Below are 21918 nucleotides of genomic sequence, written 5' to 3' on the forward strand. Positions count from 1 at the left end.
GCCACTGTGTCATGTTTCTTAGTTTAAACTCAGTTTTTTCTAAATGAAGCTACATATTTCTGCCAACTGGGAATGAAGGAAAAGAAGGCCAACTTTCTAAGCAGTAAGGAGCACAGATATGTCCATTTTAAAAAAGTTCTTTACCTTCCCTCAACCAGAGGTCTCATGAGCATAAACTCAGCAATTAAACATCAGTGGCCGTTTGGTGAAGGCATTAATTCTCATTATTCGAATACAGTTCACCTAATCCCTGAAAATAACGACGGGAGTTGTTTTGTAACAATACCCTTTGACTAGTAAAGTGGGCTTCCACTCTATAGGCCGGAGGGCTTTTAAACCAAATTGTGATTCCAACACAAATTGGAAAGAAATGATCAATGTATAAGGGAGAGGGGGGATGGGTCACACTATGGTTTACAAATTCAGGTGTAACTAAACTACCAAACAGGAGGACGGCGAGTGCACTGTCCGCCATTGGATAGATGCACGAACACATTTGGGAATTTCAAAGGCCAAAATAATTTATTGAAATGAGACTCTTGTGATTTATCTGGGACCCAGCACTTCAATTGCAAAGTGCTGATCTAGCACAGCATAATATGGTACTAAGCAAAGGAAGGATCCCCTTCCCCAGCCCCATACTTACCCAAATGTAGAACTGGGAGGAGCAGGCAGCTCTTGACCTGACATTAAAAAAAGCCACCCCTCGCTTTCCCCACCACTTCCATCCCCCACAGGCTATCAATCTACCACCCATCTGCTCCAGCTAGTGATTCCACCCCTCTACCCCTGGGGGTTAGCAATTCACTCCCTACCCAAGCTGCCAATCTCCAGCCACCACCACCCCCCCCGCCTCACCCCGGCAACACCACTAGCCACCAGACCACCCCCACAGGCTACTATTTACCCCCACCCTGAGTTACTGATTCAACATTAGTCATTTTGCATCACTGCCCAAGGTTAAAGTTACCCCAGTGTTCCACACCCGCCCAGCAATGGGAACTCCTGAGTGTTTAGGCCCTGAGTTGTGCTGCTGCCGGGTACCTCACCTGCTGGCAGAACTGACCGCTGTGTCAGTCATGGTTTTCGACTTCTGATTGGGGTTCCTGTTAGGTCATCACAGCCCCCACCCTCTCCACCTTTTGTTTGTTTCTGAGTCACATGTTAAAAACTGCATGGTTTTTATCAAGCCAGACACTGGGTCATTTTCCATTTGAACACCACACATGACGACATTGCAGCATGAACTGCTAGATCCTTTGTATAAATAGCTCAAACATCAATTCATCATATAAAAAAATAAACTCTGCACTGCTCTGTTGGTTTCAAGGTATTCTTCAAGTTTCAACTGCACAGACTCACAGAGGGTGTTAATTTCAAGAGAGCAACATCGCTGAAATTCACTTCAATGATTAGGGAGGACTGTGGGACAGGGTGAGGCCTGATTGGGCACATTGATATTGCAAGAAGCCTTGGCATAAAACTGTTGTAGAGGTGATTCAGACGGAGATGGATTCACGTACAGCACTCCTCGATGGTCAGGCTGAAAAACAACAACAGATACAATTGCATAGAATTTCCAGCACAGAAACAGGCCATTTGGCCCAACTGGGCCATGCTGGTATTTATGCTGCACACAAACCTATTCCCACCCTACGTCATCTCATCCTATCAGCATATTGTTTCCATTCCTTTCTCCTTCTTGTACTTATCTATCCTCCTCTTAAAAATAAGAACTTAAGAACATAAGAAATAAGAGCAGGAGCAGGTCATTCAGCCCATCGAGCATACTCTGCCATTCAATAAGATCATGCCTGATAGGATTGTGCTCTGAACTCCATTACCCCTCCCCTATTACCCTTCACTCCCTTGTAGATCAAAAATCTGTCTAACTATGCTTTTAATATATTCAATGACCCAGCCTCCACTGCTTTCTGGGGTAGGGAATTCCAAAGATTAACGACCCTCTGAGAGAAGAAATTTCTCCTTATTTCCATCTTAAATGGGAGACCCCTTATTTTGAAACTGTGCCCCCTCATTCTAGATTCTCCCATGGGAAACATCTTCTCAGCATCTACCCTGTCAAAGCCCCCTCAGAATCTTATAAGTTTCAGTAAGGTCACCTCCTATCTTCTAAGCTCCATTGAGTATAGACCCAACCTGCTCAAATTTTTCTGATAAGATATCCCCTTCATTCCCAGGAATCAGCCTAGTGAACCTTCTCTGAACTGCTTCCAATGCAACTATATCCCCCTTTAAATAGGGAGACCAAAATTGTACACCATGTTCGAGATGTGGTCTCACCAACACCCTTCACAGTTGTGGCAAGACTTCTCTACTTTTATATTCCACCCCCCTTGCAGTAAAGACCAACATTCAATTTGCCTTCCTAATTACTTGCTGTACCTACATGCTAATTTTTTGCGATTCCTGTATGAGGATGCCCAGATCCCTCTGTACTGCAACATTCTGTAGTCTCTCGCCATCTAAATAATATTCTGCTTCTCTATTTTTCCTATGAAAGTGGACAACCTCATAATTCTTCCCACATTATACTCCACCTGTCAAATTTTTGCCCACTCACCCAATCTATTTATACCTTGTACAGACTCTTTGTGTCCTCCTCACAACTTGTTTTCCCATCAATTTTTGTATCACAAGCAAATTTGACCACAATACTCTCTCTCTTCATCCAAGTCATATTATAGGCTATGAAAAGTTGAGACCCCAGCGCCGATCCCTGTAGCACCCCTCTAATTACAGTTTGCCAACCTGAAAATGATCTATTTACCCAGTCTCTTTGTTTCCTGTTAGTTAGCCAGTCCATCTATGTTAATATATCACTCCCAAACCATGCACTCTTGTCTTGAATAATAACCTTTTATGTGGCACCTTATTGAATGCCTTTTGGAAATCCATTTTTTTTTTATTCGCCCATGGGATGTAGGCATCTCTGGGTAGGCCAGCATTTATTGGCCATCCCTAACTGCCCTTGAGACCCCGTTGCAGTCCATGTGGTGTAGGTACACCCACAGTGCTGTTAGGGAGTTCCAGGATTCTGACCCAGCAATAGTGAAGGAACGGCGATATAGTTCCAAGTCAGGATGGTGTGCTGCTTGGAGTTGAACTTCCAGGTGGTGGTGATCCCATGTGTCTGCTGCCCTTGTCCTTTTAGATGGTAGTGGTTGTGGGTTTGGAAGGTGCTGTCTAAGGAGCCTTCATGAGTTCCTGCAGTGCATCTTGTAGATGGTACACACTGCTGCTACTGTGCGTCTGTGGTGGAGGGGGTGAATGGTTGTAGAAGGGGTGCCATTCAACTGGGCTGCTTTGTCCTGGATGGTGTCAAGCTTCTTGAGTGTTTTTGGAGCTGCATTCATCCAGGCCAGAGGAGAGTATTCCATCACACTCCTGACTTGTGCTTTGTAGATGGTGGACAGGCTTCGGGGAGTCAGGAGGTGAGTTACTTGCCGCAGGATTTCTAGCCTCTGACCTGCTCTTGTAGCCACAGTATTTATATGGCTGGTCCAGTTCAGTTTCTGGTCAATTGTAACCCCCAGGATGTTGATAGTGGTGGATTCAGTGATGGTATTGCCATTGAACATTAAGGGGCAATGGTTGGATTCTCTCTTGTTGGAGATGGTCATTGCCTGACACTTGTGTGGTGCGAATGTTACTTGCCACTTGTCAGCCCAAGCCTGGATATTGTCCAGGTCTTGCTGCATTTGGACATAGACTGCTTCAGTATCTGAGGAGTTGCAAATGGTGCTGAACATTGTGCAGTCATCAGCGAACATCCCCACTTCTGACTTTATGATGGAAGGAAGGTCATTGATGAAACAGCTGAAGATGATTGAGCCTAGGACACTACCCTGAGGAACTCCTACAGTGAAGTCCTGGGGCTGAGATGATTGACCCCCAACAACCACAACCATCTTCCTTTGTGCTAGGTATGACTCCAACCAGCGAAGAGTTTTCCCCCTGATTCCCATTGACTCCAGTTTTGTTAGGGCTCCTTGATGCCACACTTGGTCAAATGCTGCCTTGTTGTCATATGCAGTCACTCTCACCTCACAATACACCACATCCATTGGTTCCCCTTTATCCACCCTGCTTGTTACATCCTCAAAGAACTCTAATCAATTTGTCAAACATGATATCTCTTTCATAAAACCATGTTGACTCTGCCTGATTGTATTACGATTTTCTAAATGTCCTGCTACTAACTCCTTAATAATGGATTCTAGCACTTTCCCAGTGGTATATGTTAGGCTAACTGGCCTGTAGGCTCATGCTTTCTGTCTGCCTCCTTTCTTCAACATCTATACTATTCATCTCAACCACTCCCCTTGGTAGTGAGTTCCACATTCTCACCACTCTTTGGGTAAAGAAATTTCTACTTAATTCCTTATTAGATTTATCAGTGACTGTATTATATTTATAGCCACTTGTTTTGGACTCTTCATAGGTCGAAACATCTTTCTGTCTACCCCATCAAACCCTTTCATAATTTTAAAGATCTCACTCAGATTAACCCTCAGCCTTCTCTTGTCTAGAGAAAAGAACACCAGACTGTCCAACCTTTAGTAATAGTTCTTGCTTCTCAGTTTTCATGTCTTCCTTTCTGGCACTTTCCGTGACCCTCTAACCTTTTTTAGATTGGGTAAATGTTGATCAATTGGAGCAAACGTAACTTCCAGTCAGAAGATTCTTTCTGGAGTTAACCATTTCACAGTTGTTTAACTTTTTTGTCTAAGGGGCTGTTTAAATATTGCTCTAATGTCAAATAAACACTGGGTATAGCTTTCATGCACAATCCCCATTAGTCTAGTGTGCATGATGCTAAGTTGAAAAGTCAAATGGAATGTGAAGCCTAACCTTTGAACTAGAATATTACTCTGCTTTGCCAAGACAGAGTAGTGAAATCCTTCTACGTCAGAAAATTCAAACCACGGCCAAGTTTGACTGCCAGCTGATCTACATTGTAAAATGGACCCAAAACTGGATTCTCTCATCTGACAGGACCCTTCTGTTTAGTGCAGATGTCAGTTATAGCTGAGTAGTAGCACCCTCACCATGAGTCAGAAAGTTGTTGGTTCCACTCCAGAGGTATTATCCCAGCTGCAGAACTGAGGGAGTGCTGCAGTGCCAGAGATGTCAATTTTAGGATGGGACATTAAACCGGGGTTCCATCTTCCTTCTCGGGTGGAAGTAAAAGAACTTGTGGCACTTTTCAATGAAGGGCAGGATAGCTCTTCCCAGTGTCTAGGTTACTTTTTAACCCTCAAACTATATCACTAAAACATGATTACCTGCGCACAAACTAACCGTGCCTGTTATATTACAACACTTCAAAGAAACACTGCATTGGCTGTAAAATACCCATCTTCAGTCACAAGTGCTTAGTGGATGATCCATCTCCTCCTTCTGACATCCCTACCATCAAAGGAGCCATCTTCAGTCAATTCAATTCGCTCCATGTGGTACCAAGGAATGTCTGAGCGCACTGGATACAGCAAAAGCCCCAACAACATTCGAGCAATAGTACTAAAGGCCTGATCTCCAGAAATAGCTAAGCCCCTAGCCAAGCTGTTCCTGTACAGCTACATCAATGGCATTTACCTGACAATGTGGAAAATTGCCCAGGTATGTCCTCTCCACAAAAAAACAGGGAAAATCCAATTCAGCCAATTACCACCCCAAGCAGTCTACTCTCAATCATTAGCAAATCGATGGAAAATATCAACAGAAAGAAAGAAGGAAAGGCTTGCATTTATATAGCACCTTTCATGACCACCGCACATCTCAGAGAACGTCACAGCCAACAGAGTACTTTTGAAGTGTAGTCACAGCTGGAATGTAAGAAACAGGGCAGCAAAGGCTATGGGTCCTGACAATATTCTGGCAACTTTACTGAAGACTTGTGCCCCAGTACTTGCCGCGCCCCTAGCCAAGCTGTTTCAGTACAGCTATAACACTGGCATCTACCCAGCAATGTGGAAAATTGCCCAAGTATGCCCTTTCCACAAAAACCAGGACAAATCCAATCCAGCCATTTACCACCCCATCTGTCTAAGCGATCATCGGTAAAGAAAAAAACATTACATGCAGCAAGCTCCCACAAACAGCAACATGATAATGAGCAGATAATTTGCTTTTGTAGGCGGGATTTTCTGCTCCCTTCTGCCTTGGGAATTGTAGCGGGCGGGACAGAAAATTTGACGGGCCAGCAAAAGGTCCGTTAACTTCGGGTGAGAATTTCCAGTCCCATGGTGGGTGGGGCTGGAAAATCCTGCCCTCCGATATTGATTGAGGGAAAAAATAGTGGTCAGGACACCAGCGATAACTCCGCTGCCCTTCTTCAAAATACGGACATGAGATCGTTTACATCCACCCGAGAGGACAGACAATGCCTCAGTTTAACATCTTATCCAAATAACAGCACCTTCAACAGTGCAACATTCCCTCAGTACTGGAGCATCAGTCTTGATTTTGGTTCTCAAATCCTGAATATCCAAGTGTAACTTGAATCCAGAACCTTCTGACTCAGAGACGACAGTGCTACCAGCAAAGCCACAGCTGACATGCGTTTACTCACCAATAACCTGCTCACCAATACTCAAGTTTGCCAGGGCCGCTCAGCTCCCGACCTCATTTCAGCCTTAGTCCAAATATGAACAAAAGAGCTGAACCCCCGAGGTGAGGTGAGAGGGACTGCCTTTGACATCAAGGCGGCATTTGACAGAGTGTGGCGTCAAGGAGCCCGAGCAAACCTGAAGTCAATGGGAATCAGAGAAAACTCTCCGCTGGTTGGAGTCATATCTGGCACACAGGAAGATGGTTGTGGTTGTTGGAGGTCAATCATCCAGGATATCACTGCAGGAGTTCCTCAGGGTGGTGTCCTAGGCCCAACCATCTTCAGCTGCTTCATCAATGATCTTCCTTTCATCATAAGGCCAGAAATGGGGACCTTCAAGGTTTCAGTTTCATTCATGACTTCTCAGATACTGAAACAATCTGTGTCTCTGTGCAGCAAGACCTGGACAACATTCAGGTTTGAGCTGATAAGTAGCAAGTGATATTCACATCACACGAGTGCCAAGCAATGACCATCACCAACAAGAAAGAATCTAACTATTTCTCCTTGACATTCAATGGCATTACTATTGCTGAATCTTCCACTATCAACATCCTGGGAGTTACCATTGAGCAAAAACTGAACTGGATCAGCTACATAAATACTGTGGCTACAAGGGCAGGTCAGAGACTGGGAGTTCTGCAGCGAGTAACTACCTCCTGGCTCCCCAGAGCCTTTCACAAGGCAAAAGTCAGGCATGCGATGGAATACTCCCCACATTCCTGAATGTGTGTAGTTCCAATAACACTCAAGAAGTTCAGGACAAAGCAGCCCATTTGACTAGCATCCTATCCACCACCTTAAACATTCACTCATTCCACCACTGATGCACAGTGGCAGCCATGTGTATCATATACTAGATGCACTGCAGCCAGTTGCCAAGGCCCCTTCAACAGCACTATCAAACCCATGAACAGCCCAAAAGAATAAGAGCAGCAGACACATAGTAACACCACCACATTCACATTCCCCTCCAAGTCACGCTCCACCTGACTTAGAAATATATATCACCATTCCTTCACTGTCACTGGGCCAAAATCCTGGAACTCCCTTCCTAACAGCACTGTGGGAACATGTACACCACATGGACTGCATTGGGCTCAAGAGGGAGGCGGTGGCGTAGTGGTTTTGTCGCTGGACTGGTAATCCAGTTTAATACTCTGGGGTCGCAGGTACAAATCCTGCCATGGCAGATGGTGGAATTTGAATTCAATAAAAAATCTGGAATTAAAAGTCTAATGATGACCATGAGACGATTTTCATAAAAACCTATCTGGTTCACTAATGTCCTTTAGGGAAGGAAATCTGCCATCCTTACCTGGTCTGGCCTACATGTGGTCCAGACCCACAGCAATGTGGTTGACTCTTAAATGCCCTCTGAAATGGCCTAGCAAGCCACTCAGCTCAAAGGCAATTAGGGATGGGCAATAAATGCTAACAATGCCCACATCCCATGAATGAATAAAAAACAAGAAGGCAGCTCAGCATCATCTTCTCAAGGGCAAATAGGCAAGGGCAATAAATACTGGCATAGCCAACAAGAACCACATCCTGTGAATTAACTAAATTGCTTTGAGACATGCCGAGGTCATGAAAGGTGCTATTGAAATGCAAGTTCTTTTTCTTTCAAATAATAGAATTCCTGTTAATTGAACAAGATGCTTAGCACAAAAGGATATTTTCTTGCTTTTAAAAAACCCAAAATATTCATTTAAGAAATCATCATGACATTTCCTGAACATTGTCCAGTGATGTTAAATTAAACATATCACCTTCACTGCGTTAAGAAATATATCACCGATTGGGATAACCGGAACTACTTGTTTCCACCTGATTGGGTGCTTTGCAGTGCAAGGAACATTTCACTGTTGCAGGCAGCATGAGTTCGGATCGACAGATGTGATGGTTGATTTTCAATTCACTGCCTGGGTGTAAAACTGATGCTGCACATCAACCACCCATTACAGAAACCCCTGGATTTCCTGTACCAATGATTTGAACAGAATAAAAAAACAAGACAGGTTTTACGACGAGCAGGCGATCACAATGCCAGTTTTATGTCTGGGTGCTGATGATGGGGAATGAATGACAGCTTCTGTCACTTCATGCCATTGTGAAGCTAAAAGACTCGAGCTGACTCCATGGCTCACTCTCAAATGTGTGCCAAAAAACCTTGCCAAATTTAATGCTTAATCCTTGCTGGGCTGCTTCCAAGATGGTGGTGCAAGTAGGAGAGCAAAAGGGGACTGCTGACACTAAAGCGCCCTATTGTTTATCATGGTCTCTGACAAAAACAAATACAAACATAGAAAGTTTGCAAACACTATAGAAAAGGTTATAATTCGTTTTGTAACTGATTCACGATTTATGAAGTCCTTAACATTCACAGAATAAACTGGTTGCTATTTTTGTACTTTCACCCTCGGAGAGCAATGTGAAGTGTCAATGTCTTGTCAATTACATGGTTAAGGTTTGTTAATGTCAATTACATTGTTAAGGTTAAGAGAAACAGGTGATGGGCATTAAGTATCTTTGAGCACATATAAATAGGGGATAGTTGGGACACTGGGTTATGTGGGGAGAGCGCTGTGGGACTGAACAAAGTCAATAAACTTTCTTGATAAAGAAAAGCTCTGTGTCTTGGTTTCGGCTTCACCAATCAGCTTCAATCCTATTAACATGAACTAGTGGAAGGATGTGCAGGCTGATTGACAGTATCACGGGCTGTGACATGAGCGATCCTTCCTTGGTCGGACCAAAAGAATAAAATGGTAATTACACCATTTCCTAGTGGATCTCCTAATCATACTAGAATTTCACTTGATAGAATGTTGAATATTAATGCACACAGCAGTGTACTGATATTTGTTGGGCTGGCAGGAGAGCAAAGAGCTAATAATCTATAGAGATGAGAGAGAGAGTTTCGTGTGTGTGTAGGGATTTTAACAGAGTGCATGAAACAGGTGGGATATCAATTTTCTCTGCTGTGATAAAACCAATCTTCAGCGAGCGATTTTCAATGTCTGGTCTTGTTGCGTAATCAGCACAAGCATATTATTATGGAGTGTCAGTCTCAACCCGAAATAAATATTGGATTTATTATCCAGCTAACAAATTTTCTTGGTGCCTGCAGCTATACAGGAGAAAATATAGGAAGAGAAAAGAGGGGAAAGCTCAGGAAAACAATGAAAGCTCAGGAAAATCTTGATCAATGGGCCAAAACTTCCTGGAAAAATAATGGAATCTCAACATCACACAACACCATTAAAGTGTAAACGGGCCAACAATTTCAGGGAATGAAGAGATGAGCCATGAGTCGTGAATTTCTGGAAATTGACGGCTGATTTCTGCCATTTAACTGCTTGCTTTGTTTAAAGAGTGTATCACCCTCAGCATCTCTGTTATTCTAAGGAACTTTCTGGGTTTTCACATTAAATGCCAATTAAACTCACTGCAAAGGGTTAAGTCTGGTCATTAAGAATCTGAGTACCAACATTGTGAATGCCGATCAATCTGTCTGGCCCAGAAAGGGAATCATTTAAGCTGTAGACTCTCATTCCTGCAATATAATAAATTATTCCTGAAGATTTTTTAAAATTACTATTTTTTGTTACTTTTCCTTTCTGTCTCTTTTTCTCTCTTTCTTAATCCAATCTCTTTTCCTCTCTTTATTTCTCTTTCTATTTCTGATTTGACTCTAATTCATATTCCTTTTCCATTTTCCCCTGTTTCTTTCTCAATCCTTTAATCTTACTGATTAAAGTGACAGGCTATTGGTTGCATCATTTGCTAAGGTGCCTCAATGTCCTCGCCTATTAACAGCTTGCACTTCAAACAAGTTATGCCTCAGATGTTATTTGAGCTGAAGAGTGCAGGAGAAAGTCTGACTAACTGGCATGATCACGTAATGCCCCACTCCAGCAGGACTTGGCCCATTATCTGAGGGTACTGCAACACTGAGGTAGCTCTGACCAACCTGTGCTGGCTTCCACCAGCCAAGGGCTAAATGTCCGAGCTGGGGATGAGAATTTTCCTTTTGCTTCCAAATTAAATCCCAAAGTGGAGTTCAGTTGTAAGCTATTCCACAGTTTAGATGGAGTCTGAATGGAACAAATGCTGCATAAGTATGCGTAAAACATTTCTTTCTCTCCCATATAATTTACACGAATGTTAAATATTTTAAAGCCTGACCTGGATTTATGATCAAAGTTCACCAAGATGCAACTGGGGGAGGACGAGGCATCGGGGGCTGGAATGACAAGTTCTGCATGGATTGTAAATGTTGTAATGCGGTGGACTTTTGATGAACTGGGGACGGCAATATCCCCGGGACAAAGACTTTCTGTTGCCCTGAGCTATTCTGTAAATAATAAGAAAACACTCATAAAAACTCTCTGGCACAAACTCAATTGAACACATTAAGAGTGCTTGAGAAGTTCACAAACAGCAATGAAGGCGTTTCCAGACAGTTATGGAATGATAGAGCTCAGGAGGAGGCCATTCGGCCTGTCCCATGTTTTCTGTAAACAAAGCAGGAAAGAATGTTCGGATTTGGTTAAAAAAAATTGGTGGTGGAAACTCTGGAATGAAGATGAAAACAGAAGAGTTCCTTATCAGTCTTTACTCAGGAATTAAGTGAAGCAACATTTACTTAGAAAGGTCACCTCATTCTCCCTGGCTTATAGGAATCAGATTCCATGGAGTTTGGTCCACATTGTCTCCCTAACTCCAGTAGTGCATCTTTTGTGTGTGGGACCCTTGCTCGGAAGGCAGGGTGGCGGGTGAGCCCACAGGTTTACAGGAATGGCAGAGGAGGAGCTAGACAGTTACAGTGGATTTTGCAGTTGGGCACTTAAAATAGATTAGGTCTGAACACCCTGGACCCGCGGGCTGGACTTTGCGCTGATGATGGGCTCCCCACACCCCAGCGTAAATTTTGGGGGCAAGCTCACTTCTGCTTAGCCAGCTCAACCCCCTTTAATTTTTCAGGCGACGGCCCTTTAATTAGTGACGTGAGGCTCATGTCCATCTCCAGGAGGATGTCCCGCCTCATAGGCCTACCGTCCAAACTGAGGCTGGCAGCTCTGCATACCAGCAGTGCCAAGCAGGAGCGGCGGCCGCTGCTGGTACTATACGTAGGGTAGGATGTGGTGTTCAGCAATGGGCCCGGGCTTTCAGCCAAGTCCGAGATCTCACTGGGGCTAGGCTGACAGGCCCTGGTGAGGGAGGAGGGCGCATGCTGGACCGTGTGGGTGGAGGGAAGGTGGGGGATGTGGAGGGGCAAAACTGTGGGAGGGGGAACCTCTGATTGACAAAAGGGATCTGCAAGGCACCCCTCCCCCTTTCATTAACCAGCAGTCAGCATGGCTAAACCTGGCGAGCTACATTTTGGGTCCAGGCCTCTTCTGCCGTCCATTATATCAGAGCAGAGGTGCGATGAGGCCCTGAATTAGGCATGAATTGCCCACTTAAGGATCTCAATTGGGCAACAGCCAGTTGACCCACATGACCCTCCCCCACCACACATAAAATCGTGATGGGGGGGGTGGATAGATCGATGGGGTACTCCACCGATGGCACAACACCCTAATTTGCAGGTCCACCTGCTCTGTGGGTGGCCTGTAAAATTCAGCCCCATGAGTCTTAAAAGACTGAAATTAATGAATGTTTAACTTGCAAGTTGGTTAAAATAGGAAAAGAATTCTAAAGACCGGGAAACAGTGAATATAACTACACTATTTAAAAAGAAAGTCGCTTCAGTCACTTTCAATGGTCTAGTGTATAACTCTTCACCGCTCACTATATTCTTTTATCTCCTTGTGTCTCTTCAACAACTTTTGAGCTGAATACCAAGTTATGATGCCATGTGTTGTGGGTAAAATATAATAGGAAAATAATAGGTTTGTTTTGAAAAAAATATAAAAGGTGGGGGAACAGGGTGTTTTAAATCCCTATGATGATGTGTTTTTAATTCTTCCATGGGAGTGTACATCACTGGCAAGGCCAGCATTTGTTGCCCATCTCTAATTGCCCTTGAACTGAGTGGCTTGCTGGCCCATTTCAGAGTCAACCACATTGCTGTGGGTCTGGAGTCACATGTAGGCCAGACCAGGTAAGGACAGCAGATTTTCTTCACATTGGTGAACCAGATGGATTTTTACAATCACAGATAGTTTCACAGTCACCATTACTGAGACTAGCTTTATAATTCCAGATTTTATTCCTTGAATTTAAATGCCACCAGCTGCCATGGTGAGATTTGATCCTGTGTCCCCAGGGCATTAACCTGCATCACTGGATTATTAGTCCAGTGACATTACCACTACACTAGCATCTCTCCAAAGATCACACAACTTTATTAACTATGTACTTCAAGGAGACATAGCAGCAAAGCCCCAAGCTCTCAATGGTTTTCCTCCAATGACACAACTGAGATTAGGAATTTACCACTTCAGGAATAGAACGTGTGATGGAGTGCACCATTTCACAAAGCGGAAGAGGAAATTAGTTCCAGGCTGTTCGTGTGTAGCTGAAGGAGCTGATTTCAGATTCTAACTGGCAGGAGAGGTAGAGGGTAGTTTCAACTGAAGAAACTGGTGCAGGAGAAGGTACTCGGATAGACTGCCAGAGCTGTGACTATATATACTTCAGAGAAGGATATAGACTCGAGGGTGATTTGATTGTGTCCTATAAAATAACAAAAGGGACTAGAGTATGTGAATACTGACAAGTTATTTCAAATAGGTAGGTTGGGGAGGATGGGGGTATAGGTTAGGTTTGGTTCATTCTTTCTTTCCCATTAAAGAGTAGAACTATGAAACAAGTTGTCAACTTGTGAGATGAGTACTGATTCAGAGTATGTCTTTGAGACATTAAGTCAAGCAAGAGGTAGGCACCGGGTAGAATAAATTCAGGTGAATGTGGCCTCCTAGTCTTGTTTCAAGTGCCTAATGGAATTGAAAAAGAATTATATTATATATAAGAATCCTATATTAGCCTTTGGTTTTTGACCTGGCTTTTCGCCAAGGAGTCTCTTGACTTGAAGCATTAGAGATTTTTTCTTTTTTAAAAGGTTCAGGCTGATGATAGAAAAGGACAATGGACAATCTAGAGTAAGAATAATTAACTGGGGGAGGGCCGACTTCAATGGGACAAGAACAGAGCTGGGCCAGCTAGCCTATAGCTGAACAATAGGCTATCTTCAAAGAAGAAATGGTTTGGGTACAGTCAAGGTATATTCCACCGAAAGGGAAAGGTAGGGCAAACAAATCCAGAGCTCCCTGGATGAAAAAGGAGATAGAAATTAAGATAAAGAAGAAAAAGTGTGCTTATGACAGGTGCCAGGTTGAAAATACAATTGAGAATCAAGCTGAATACAGAAGGTTCAGAGGGGAAGCGAAGAAGCAAATGAGAGAAGTGAAGAGGGGTTATGAGAAAAGACTGGCAGCCAACATAAAGGGTAATTCCAAAGTCTTCTATAGGCTTATAAATAGTAAGAGGGTGGTAAAAGGAGAAATAGGGCCGATTAGGGACCAAAAAGGGGATTTACACCTGGAGGCAGGGGGCATGGCTGAGGTGTTAAATACTTTGCATCTGTCTTTACCAAGGAAACAGATGCTACAGAGGTAATGGTGACAGAGGAGGAATCTCTGTCACTAGAAGAGTTCAAAATTGATAAGGAGGAGGTATTGGATAAATTGTTTGTACTTAAAGTAGACAAGACATTGAGACCAGTTGAGATGCATCCAAAAATACTGAAGGAAGTGAGAGTAGAAATTGCAGAGTCACTGGCCCTAATCTTTCAGTCTTCTCTAGACTCAGGGGAGGTGTCGACTGGAGAATTGCAAACATTATGCCCTTGTTCAAAAAAGGTTGTAAGGATAAGCCCAGCAATCACAAACCAGTCAGTTTAACTTCAGTGGTGGGGAAGCTTCTAGAAACAATTATTCGGGATAGAATTAGTAGTCACATGGAAAAATGTGGGTTAATTAGGAAGAGCCAGCATGGATTTCTAAAGGGAAAGTTGTGTTTAACTTACTTGCTGGAGTTTTTGAAGAGGTAACAGAGAGGGTTGATGAGGGTAATGCTGTTGATTTGGTGTATATGGACTTCCAAAAGGCATTTGATACAGTGCCACACAACAGACTTGTGAGAAAAGTTATAGCTCATAGAATAAAAGGGACAGTAGCAACGTGGATAAAAAAATGGCTGAGTAATAGGAAACACAGAGTAATGGTGAATGGATATGTTTTGGACTGGAGGAAGGTTTGTAGCGGAGTTCCCCAGGGGTTGGTAATGGGACCCTTGCTTTTCCTTTTAGTTATTAATGGTCTAGATCTTGGTGCAGGGGACAATTTAAAAGTTTGTGGATGATACAAAACTTGGAAGCACTGTAAATTGCAAGAAGGACAATGTAGAACTTCAAAAGGACTTAGACAAGTTGGTGGAGTGAACAGATAGGTGGCAGATGAAGTTCAATGTGGAGAAGTGTGAGGTGATTCATTTTGGTAGGAAGAACATGGAGAGACAATATAAAATAAGGGGTACAACTCTAAAGGGTTGCAAGAGTAGAGGGACCTGGGTGTATATGAACATAAGTCATTAAAGGTGGCAGGACAGGTAGAGGGAGCAGCTAATAAAGCGTACAGTATCCTAGGCTTTATTAATAGTGGCATAGAGTACAAGAGCAGGGAGGTTATGCTGAACTTATATAGGACACTGGTTAGACCTCAGCTGGAGTATTGTGTACAGTTCTGGGTGCCACACTTTAGGAAGGATGTGAACGCATTGGAGAGAGTGCAGAAGAGGTTATAAAAATTGGTTTCAGGGATGAGAAACTTCAGTTACGAAGATAGATTGGAGAGGTTGGAACTGTTCTCCTTGGAGAGGAGAAGGCTAAGAGGAGATTTGAAAGAGGTGTTCAAAATCATGAGGGGGGCTGGACAGAGTAGATAGGGAGAAACTGTTCCCGCTAATAATAGGATCGAGAGCGAGAGGGCACAGAATTAAAGTGATTTGCAAGAGAAGCAAACGCAATGTGAGAAAAAACATTTTCACACAGCAAGTGGTTCGGGTCTAGAATTCACTGCCTGGAAGTGTGGTGGAGGCAGGTTCAATCAAGAGGGCATTATATGGTTATTTAAATAGAAACAATGTGCAGGGTTATGGGGAAAAAGCAGGAGAATGGCACTGAGTCATAAAGCTCATTCAGAGACCTATTGCAGACACAATGGGCTGAATGGCCTCCTTCTGCGCTATAACAATTAGAAACATAGAAAATAGGAGTAGGTGTAGGTCATTCGACCCTTCGAGCCTGCTCCACCATTCAACATGATCATGGCTGATCCTCTATCTCAACACCATACTCCCGCTCTCTCCCCCATACCCCTTGATGCCTTTAGAGTCCAGAAATCTATTTGCTTCTTAAATATATTCAGTGACCCGGCCTCCACAGCCTCTATCATAGAGAATCCCACAGGTTCACCACCCTCTGAGTGAAGAAATTTCTTCTCACCTCAGTCCTAAATAGTCTACCCTGCATCCTGTGATTTTGTGAAAAGGTCAATCTTGAACAGCTAGGATAATGTTAGTTGTGCTTAAACAACAATCCCGCGTACAGATCAGGAACAGCGAGCAGGTGCTGAATATTGCTGCTGTGTCTTTGAATTATCTGAATGTTTATGTTCACATGTTTGAAACAATGTTAGTCATGGGGGCATAACCCTTCAAAACTGAAGCTTTAATCAGTCACCCAGCCCTGAAGATCGTTCCCCACTTGGATCACCTGCTCATTATAGAACGCAACTGACTGTTATTCCCATGAATACCCCAATAGCCAAATATGGGGATCGGGTCATTTACAATCCCTAAAAGACACCCACCTTAAATACCAGTGGGTAAATCAGGTTGATGCCATGCCACTCTACGACAGCAGAAACAAGGCCCCAGGTAGCTGCTAGGATGGCAAATTGTGTAAAATGCAACTGAGGGACAAAAATATCACATTTCGCCAAGTAATTGATCCAGGTCTGGGATCAATCACCTCTGTCAGTAGGACAATCAGGCCCTCAATGGACAAGAGCTCCAGTGGGCTCAATAATGGCACGATTGGCACTCTGGAATGCCCCACCAAGATGTTGGGTAAGAGTAGGCAGAAGACTCATCGGCTTCCAGCAGCACCCCACATCAACCCAACCCCTCCAACTCACTGACCACAATTTGGGACAAAATTTAAAGAAAATGGAGAATGAAAGTCCACCACAATTCTATTCTGTCTGACCAATGTATCCGCTTACTCTCTGCCCTTCCATTGCCCCGGAATTGTTACCCCAAAGTAGTTTATTGTTGTCAACTATTGGTTAATGTGCAAAGAGCGATACCTGGTGATTATTATAAAGCATTGATCAACTGTGGAAAGGTCAGTTGTTCATGTGAAATACTAGGACCTAGGGCCAGCAGGGTAAATTCATTGATCTTACAGTCCCAGTGGGTGGGGCAGGGTTGAAGAGAGTTGGGGTGGGCCATGAAGGGTGTGGTGGGTAGGTGGGGGAGTATTGAAGGGAGTGAGGCATGGGGCAATATTGATGAGAGTTTTTTTTTATATTCATTCATGGGATGTGGGCATCACTGACTAGGCCAGCATTTATTGCCCATCCCTAATTGCCCTTGTGCAGAGGGCATTTAAGAGTCAACCACATTGTTGTGGGTCTGGAGTCATATGTAGGCCAGACCAGTAAGGACAGCAGATTTCCTTCCTCAAGGGCATTTGTGAACCAGATGGGGTTTTACAACAAGCAGCAATGGTTTCATAGTCATTATCAGACTTATTATCAAATTCAAATTTCACCATTTGCTGTGGTGGGATTCAAGCACAGGTCCCCAGAGCATTACACTGGATCTCTAGGATACCAGTCAGTGACAATACCACTACACTACCACCTTCCCAGTGGGGGTGGGGCAGTATTGAAGGATATTGGGGTGGGCCAATATTGAAGGGTGTAGGGGTGGGGGAGTATTGAAGGTTGTGGGAGTGGGGCAATATTGTGGTGAGTGGGGGTGGGACAGTGTTGAAGGAAGTGAGGGTGGGGCAATATTGACCAGAGTGGGGGTGGGACAGTATGGAATTGGGGATGGGGCAATATCAAAGGGAGTGAAGGGTGGAGCAATATTGAAGGGAGTGGGGGTGGGTTAATATCAAAGGGAGTGGGGGTGGGGCAATATTGAAGGGAGTGGGGGTGGGGCAATATCAAAGGGAGTGGGGGTGGGGCAATATTGAAGGGAGTGGGGGTGGGGCAATATCAAAGAGAGTGGGGGTGGGGCAATATTGAAGGAAGTGGGGGTGGGGCAGACAACGAATCAGTGCTAGAGTTGCAATTCTTTCTTCCCAAAAAGTTTTGGTCCATGTTCAAATAATGAAACTATAACGCAAAATGAATAAGAACATAGGAATAGGAGAAGGCCATTCAATCTCTCGAGTCAGCTCTGACATTTAGGTGATGGTTGATCTGTATCTTCCATTTGCCTGCTTTGAATTCATAAACCTTAACACCCTCATCCAATAAAATCTATAAATCTCAGTGTTTAAATTTTTATCGATCTCATCCTCAACAGCTTCTTGAAGGCGAGAGTTCCAGATTTCCACTATCCCTTGTGAGAAGAAGTGTTTCCTGACAACACTCCTGAATGGTCTGGCTCTAATTTTAAAGTTATGCCGCCTTGTTCTGGACTTCCCCCCGCCTCCAGAGGGCTGGCAGCTCAGCAGCGCCACTGCTAGCGATGGTCACTGCTGGAGTTACACCTGGAGGATGAGGGAGCATTGTTGGTCCTTGAAGCCCTTGAAGGCAGCTAAGTGAGGTCTGCTGCAGGCAGGCAGCCATCTGCCACCTTTTCCTCCAGTGGCAAAAAGGCATGACGGCAGAGAGGTATTGGCACACCCTCAATGCCTCCCCATGCCATTTTGCCAGCCGTCTGCCTTGCTGATAAAAATGCAGCCAGTTTTCCTCTATCTACCCTATAAAATTCTTTAATCATCTTAAACCCTTCTGTACTCATGAGAATATAAGATGCAACTGTTATTCATAAATTAACCTTTTTAGCTCCTGTATCATTCTGGTAAAGGCAAAGGAAAGGAGGATCACAAACAGTGTTAATCTTGAGAACGACCCTATCAGCATATCAGCATGGGATAATAGTCCCGCCATCAAATTGTGCGTGAAGAATATGGGTTTGGACCACATCTTGTTGGAGCTTGGTGTTAGTGTCAACCTGGCTTGTCACTTGTTCCATAGTGAAGATAATTGGCTTTGGCAGTGCCTGAGGATGGGACGGGTGAGTTCCAGATCCTAACCTGGATGTTCTGGTCACTTGACCTGGACTGACATTGGCCAATACCAGGTTAAAGGTTGAACACAAAGTTTGGCCCAAAGTGAGACCAATGCTGGGGAAGGAAACAAAGGACCTTGAGATGCTCTATGCCATCTCCTTATCGATGTCAGCCAGTCCTTGGCTGGCCCACCTTTGAGAGTGTGGCCTTTTGAATGCTACCTGCTAATACTTGATTCTTTGTCCTGGAAGGAGAAGATGCTTCTGAAGCCTTCTCTTTGCCAAGAAGAATCAACAACCTTTCAGCCACACCTTCACCCAACAAAGGAACTGGTGGCTTTGGACCCTTGAACTGAATCTGGAGCAAGTATCAGATTGAAATGCAGGAAGCTTCGGTGTCATGGCAACTTGACATGAATTCAAAAGCAGAAGCCTGATTCCAATGACCTAAAGGAAAGGTCTGGCTGGTTTTCTAACAGTGACAAAGAAAACTTTGTTCAAATATCTTTTCCATATTTAGTTGCCTACTCTTGTAGTGTGGGAGAAGATCACCTTAGCCACCAGGAGGCAGATTTCTTAAACAGTGGAGTCCTAGACAATTATCTCTGAGTGGGAGCAGGTTCTATGGCTATGCATAGAGGCTGATAAATGAGGAAGAATATAAATTTTGGTAAGGTGATAGTCAAATGGTTTAATGTCAAACTGTCTCATGGCTTCATGTCAAAAATACCTTCCCCTTTGTCAAGAGTTAGTAATTTAGAGAATTGCTTACTGCTATAGAGCATGTTGATGATTTTTTGTCATTTTTGCTGGAAGAGTTTTTTCTGCACTGGCTTAAAGTGTTCAATCCAGAGTTTAGGTTACCTGTAAGAACGAATGGGAAGAACACGAAAGATTATAATGAGATGTTGCTGAAACGTGCAGAAGTAGGAAGGAATTCAGAAACAGGAGGAGGCCATTCAGCCCCTCGAGTTTGTTCCACCATCAATATGATCATGACTGATCTATACCTTAAATCTATTTACCTACCTTGGTCCATATTTCTTGATATTTTTCCCTAAAAAAAATCTATCAATCTCAATTTTGAAATTTCAATTGATCCCCAGCTTCAACAGAGAGTTCCAGGTTTCCACCACTGTTTGTGTGAAGTACGTCCCAACATTACCCCTGAATGGCTCTAATGTTATGGCTTTTCCCCCTTGTTCTAGACCCCCACCCCACCAGAGGAAATAATTTATTTTTATCTACTCTATCAAACCCTTTAATTATCTTAAACGTCTCGAACGTCTCTATGCTCAAGGGACTACAAGCCTAGTTTATGTAACTACCATAATAATTTAGTCATTTTAGCTCAGGTGAATCTGTGCTGCACCCTCTCCAAAGCCAATATATGACATATTGGATGACCCAAAAGATGTAATGATTACAAAAACGAATGGTGAAACCTTTTTTTTAACATTTGGAGCTCAATACAGAGAAAACACAGGAAGTGCTTGCAGGATTTTTGGGGATGAATTCGCAGGCTAATGCTGGAAGATCAAATCCTACTGGGGACCCCCCTGACCCTGCCACTACATGTGGAGGTCACTGTCTCAATGACCTACCTGCAGCAAGCAGGGGAATCTTCAGAACCAGAGGCTCCAATGCTCCAATGACGGGGTCACGGGCATGAAAGGTGGCACCCACGGCCCGAACAATTCCTCCTGAGGGGTTTCTCCTCCGCACCAAGGGTCCTTACCGGATTCAATCCTCCTCAGTTTTTCATTTCATGAACACCGCCAAGGGTGCCTCCACATTGAGACCCCCTCGCGGTCCCACACTAGCCTCAGCAATGCTCACCCCTGTCCTCTGATTGGTCCTGCAGCCCATTGACCTTCACAGGACGGCGAACAAGGAGGTGGCCAATTAGGAGGCTGCCTTCAGGAAGATTGCAAGGTGGAACACGCTTCCAGCAAGTGCGGGCTTGGGACTTCCAGTTGGTCCCAGTGTCAGAGTCCCAAAGCCTGTGGAAAAATCCAGCCTCGAATCTTCTTTATAACAGGGACCTTTCCAGCTGAGAGGGAGGAGAGGCATCAATTCCATCAATGTGGGCTGCATTTAAATACAGATAGGTTGCGCTGAAAAGGCAGTGCGCTAAACACGGTGTCGCAAATTATTTTTAACTTGTCTTTTCTAGAAAGAATCTTTTGATGGTGTCCAAATACCACTTTGGGGGAAGAAATACATTGGAACATGAGGGATGCGTAGGACTGGGAATATTCACTGCATTCGGTAACTCTCTAGACATTTTTCTGCATTGTTGTTCTTTGCGTAGACGTACTTGATTTTTACCTCACCTGGGAGAGGGTCGGGCCGAGCAGACTGTGAGCGAGAGTCCCTGCACTGGCTGCCACCAGCATTACCCAAGGACAGTGTCCGGGGCAAGCTGAAATCCGGGTGGGTAGGAGAAGCTGTACTCTGACCCCAAGGACATCGGGCAGGGAGATTTAAGGAGGGAGACTTCTCTCTGCAAAAGCAAAAATGTTTTAGGAACAGTGGACAGTCTAAAGCAAGACAAGGCAAGCTGGCTACATACTTTCTAAATGCACAAGTTATTCTAATCATGATCAATTGTCAATGGCAAGAGACATATGCTTAATTTTCAGTTCACTTTACAATTCTTATCTCTGTTCTTCCCACTCTATTTGATGGGAAGGCAATTTATAGAACTCTAACAATGTTCCAATGCAATCTGATGCTAGGAAATAATTGAAGGCACGTCAGCCATGCCTCAGTGCTAGCACTCTTTCTTTTAGTCAGAAGGTTGTGGATTCAAGTCTCACTCCTGCAACTTGAGCACATAATCTAGGCTGACACTCCAGTCCAGAACTGAGGGAGTACTGCACTGCCAAAGGTGCCATCTTTTCGATGAGATATTAAACTGAGGCCTCAACTGCCCTCTTGGGTGGACATAAAAGATTCCA

The 21918-nt window shown here is 44.0% G+C and overlaps 1 protein-coding gene across 4 annotated transcripts in view; it reads right to left on the bottom strand.

Annotated features, from left to right (window-relative positions):
• Window positions 1-918: 918 nt before the first annotated feature.
• LOC144687075 (lamin tail domain-containing protein 1-like) overlaps window positions 919-21918 on the bottom strand; it is a 34429-nt gene continuing 13429 nt past the window's right edge. For 2 of the 4 annotated variants that reach the window (XM_078552839.1, XM_078552838.1), the window contains 3 exons: window positions 21292-21461; window positions 19728-19819; window positions 919-1543 (listed from right to left, as the gene is read on the bottom strand). In XM_078552839.1, coding sequence (XP_078408965.1) covers window positions 1406-1543; window positions 19728-19819; window positions 21292-21461 — 400 coding nt within the window. In that variant the 3' untranslated portion in view covers window positions 919-1405. Of the gene's footprint in view, window positions 1544-10844; window positions 10995-19727; window positions 19820-21291; window positions 21462-21918 lie in introns of those variants that run through there. The other 2 variants (XM_078552837.1, XM_078552840.1) reach the window with 2 other exon arrangements.

Source organism: Cetorhinus maximus, chromosome 12, assembly GCF_964194155.1.
Source record: "Cetorhinus maximus chromosome 12, sCetMax3.hap1.1, whole genome shotgun sequence".
NCBI classification, from domain to species: domain Eukaryota; kingdom Metazoa; phylum Chordata; class Chondrichthyes; order Lamniformes; family Cetorhinidae; genus Cetorhinus; species Cetorhinus maximus.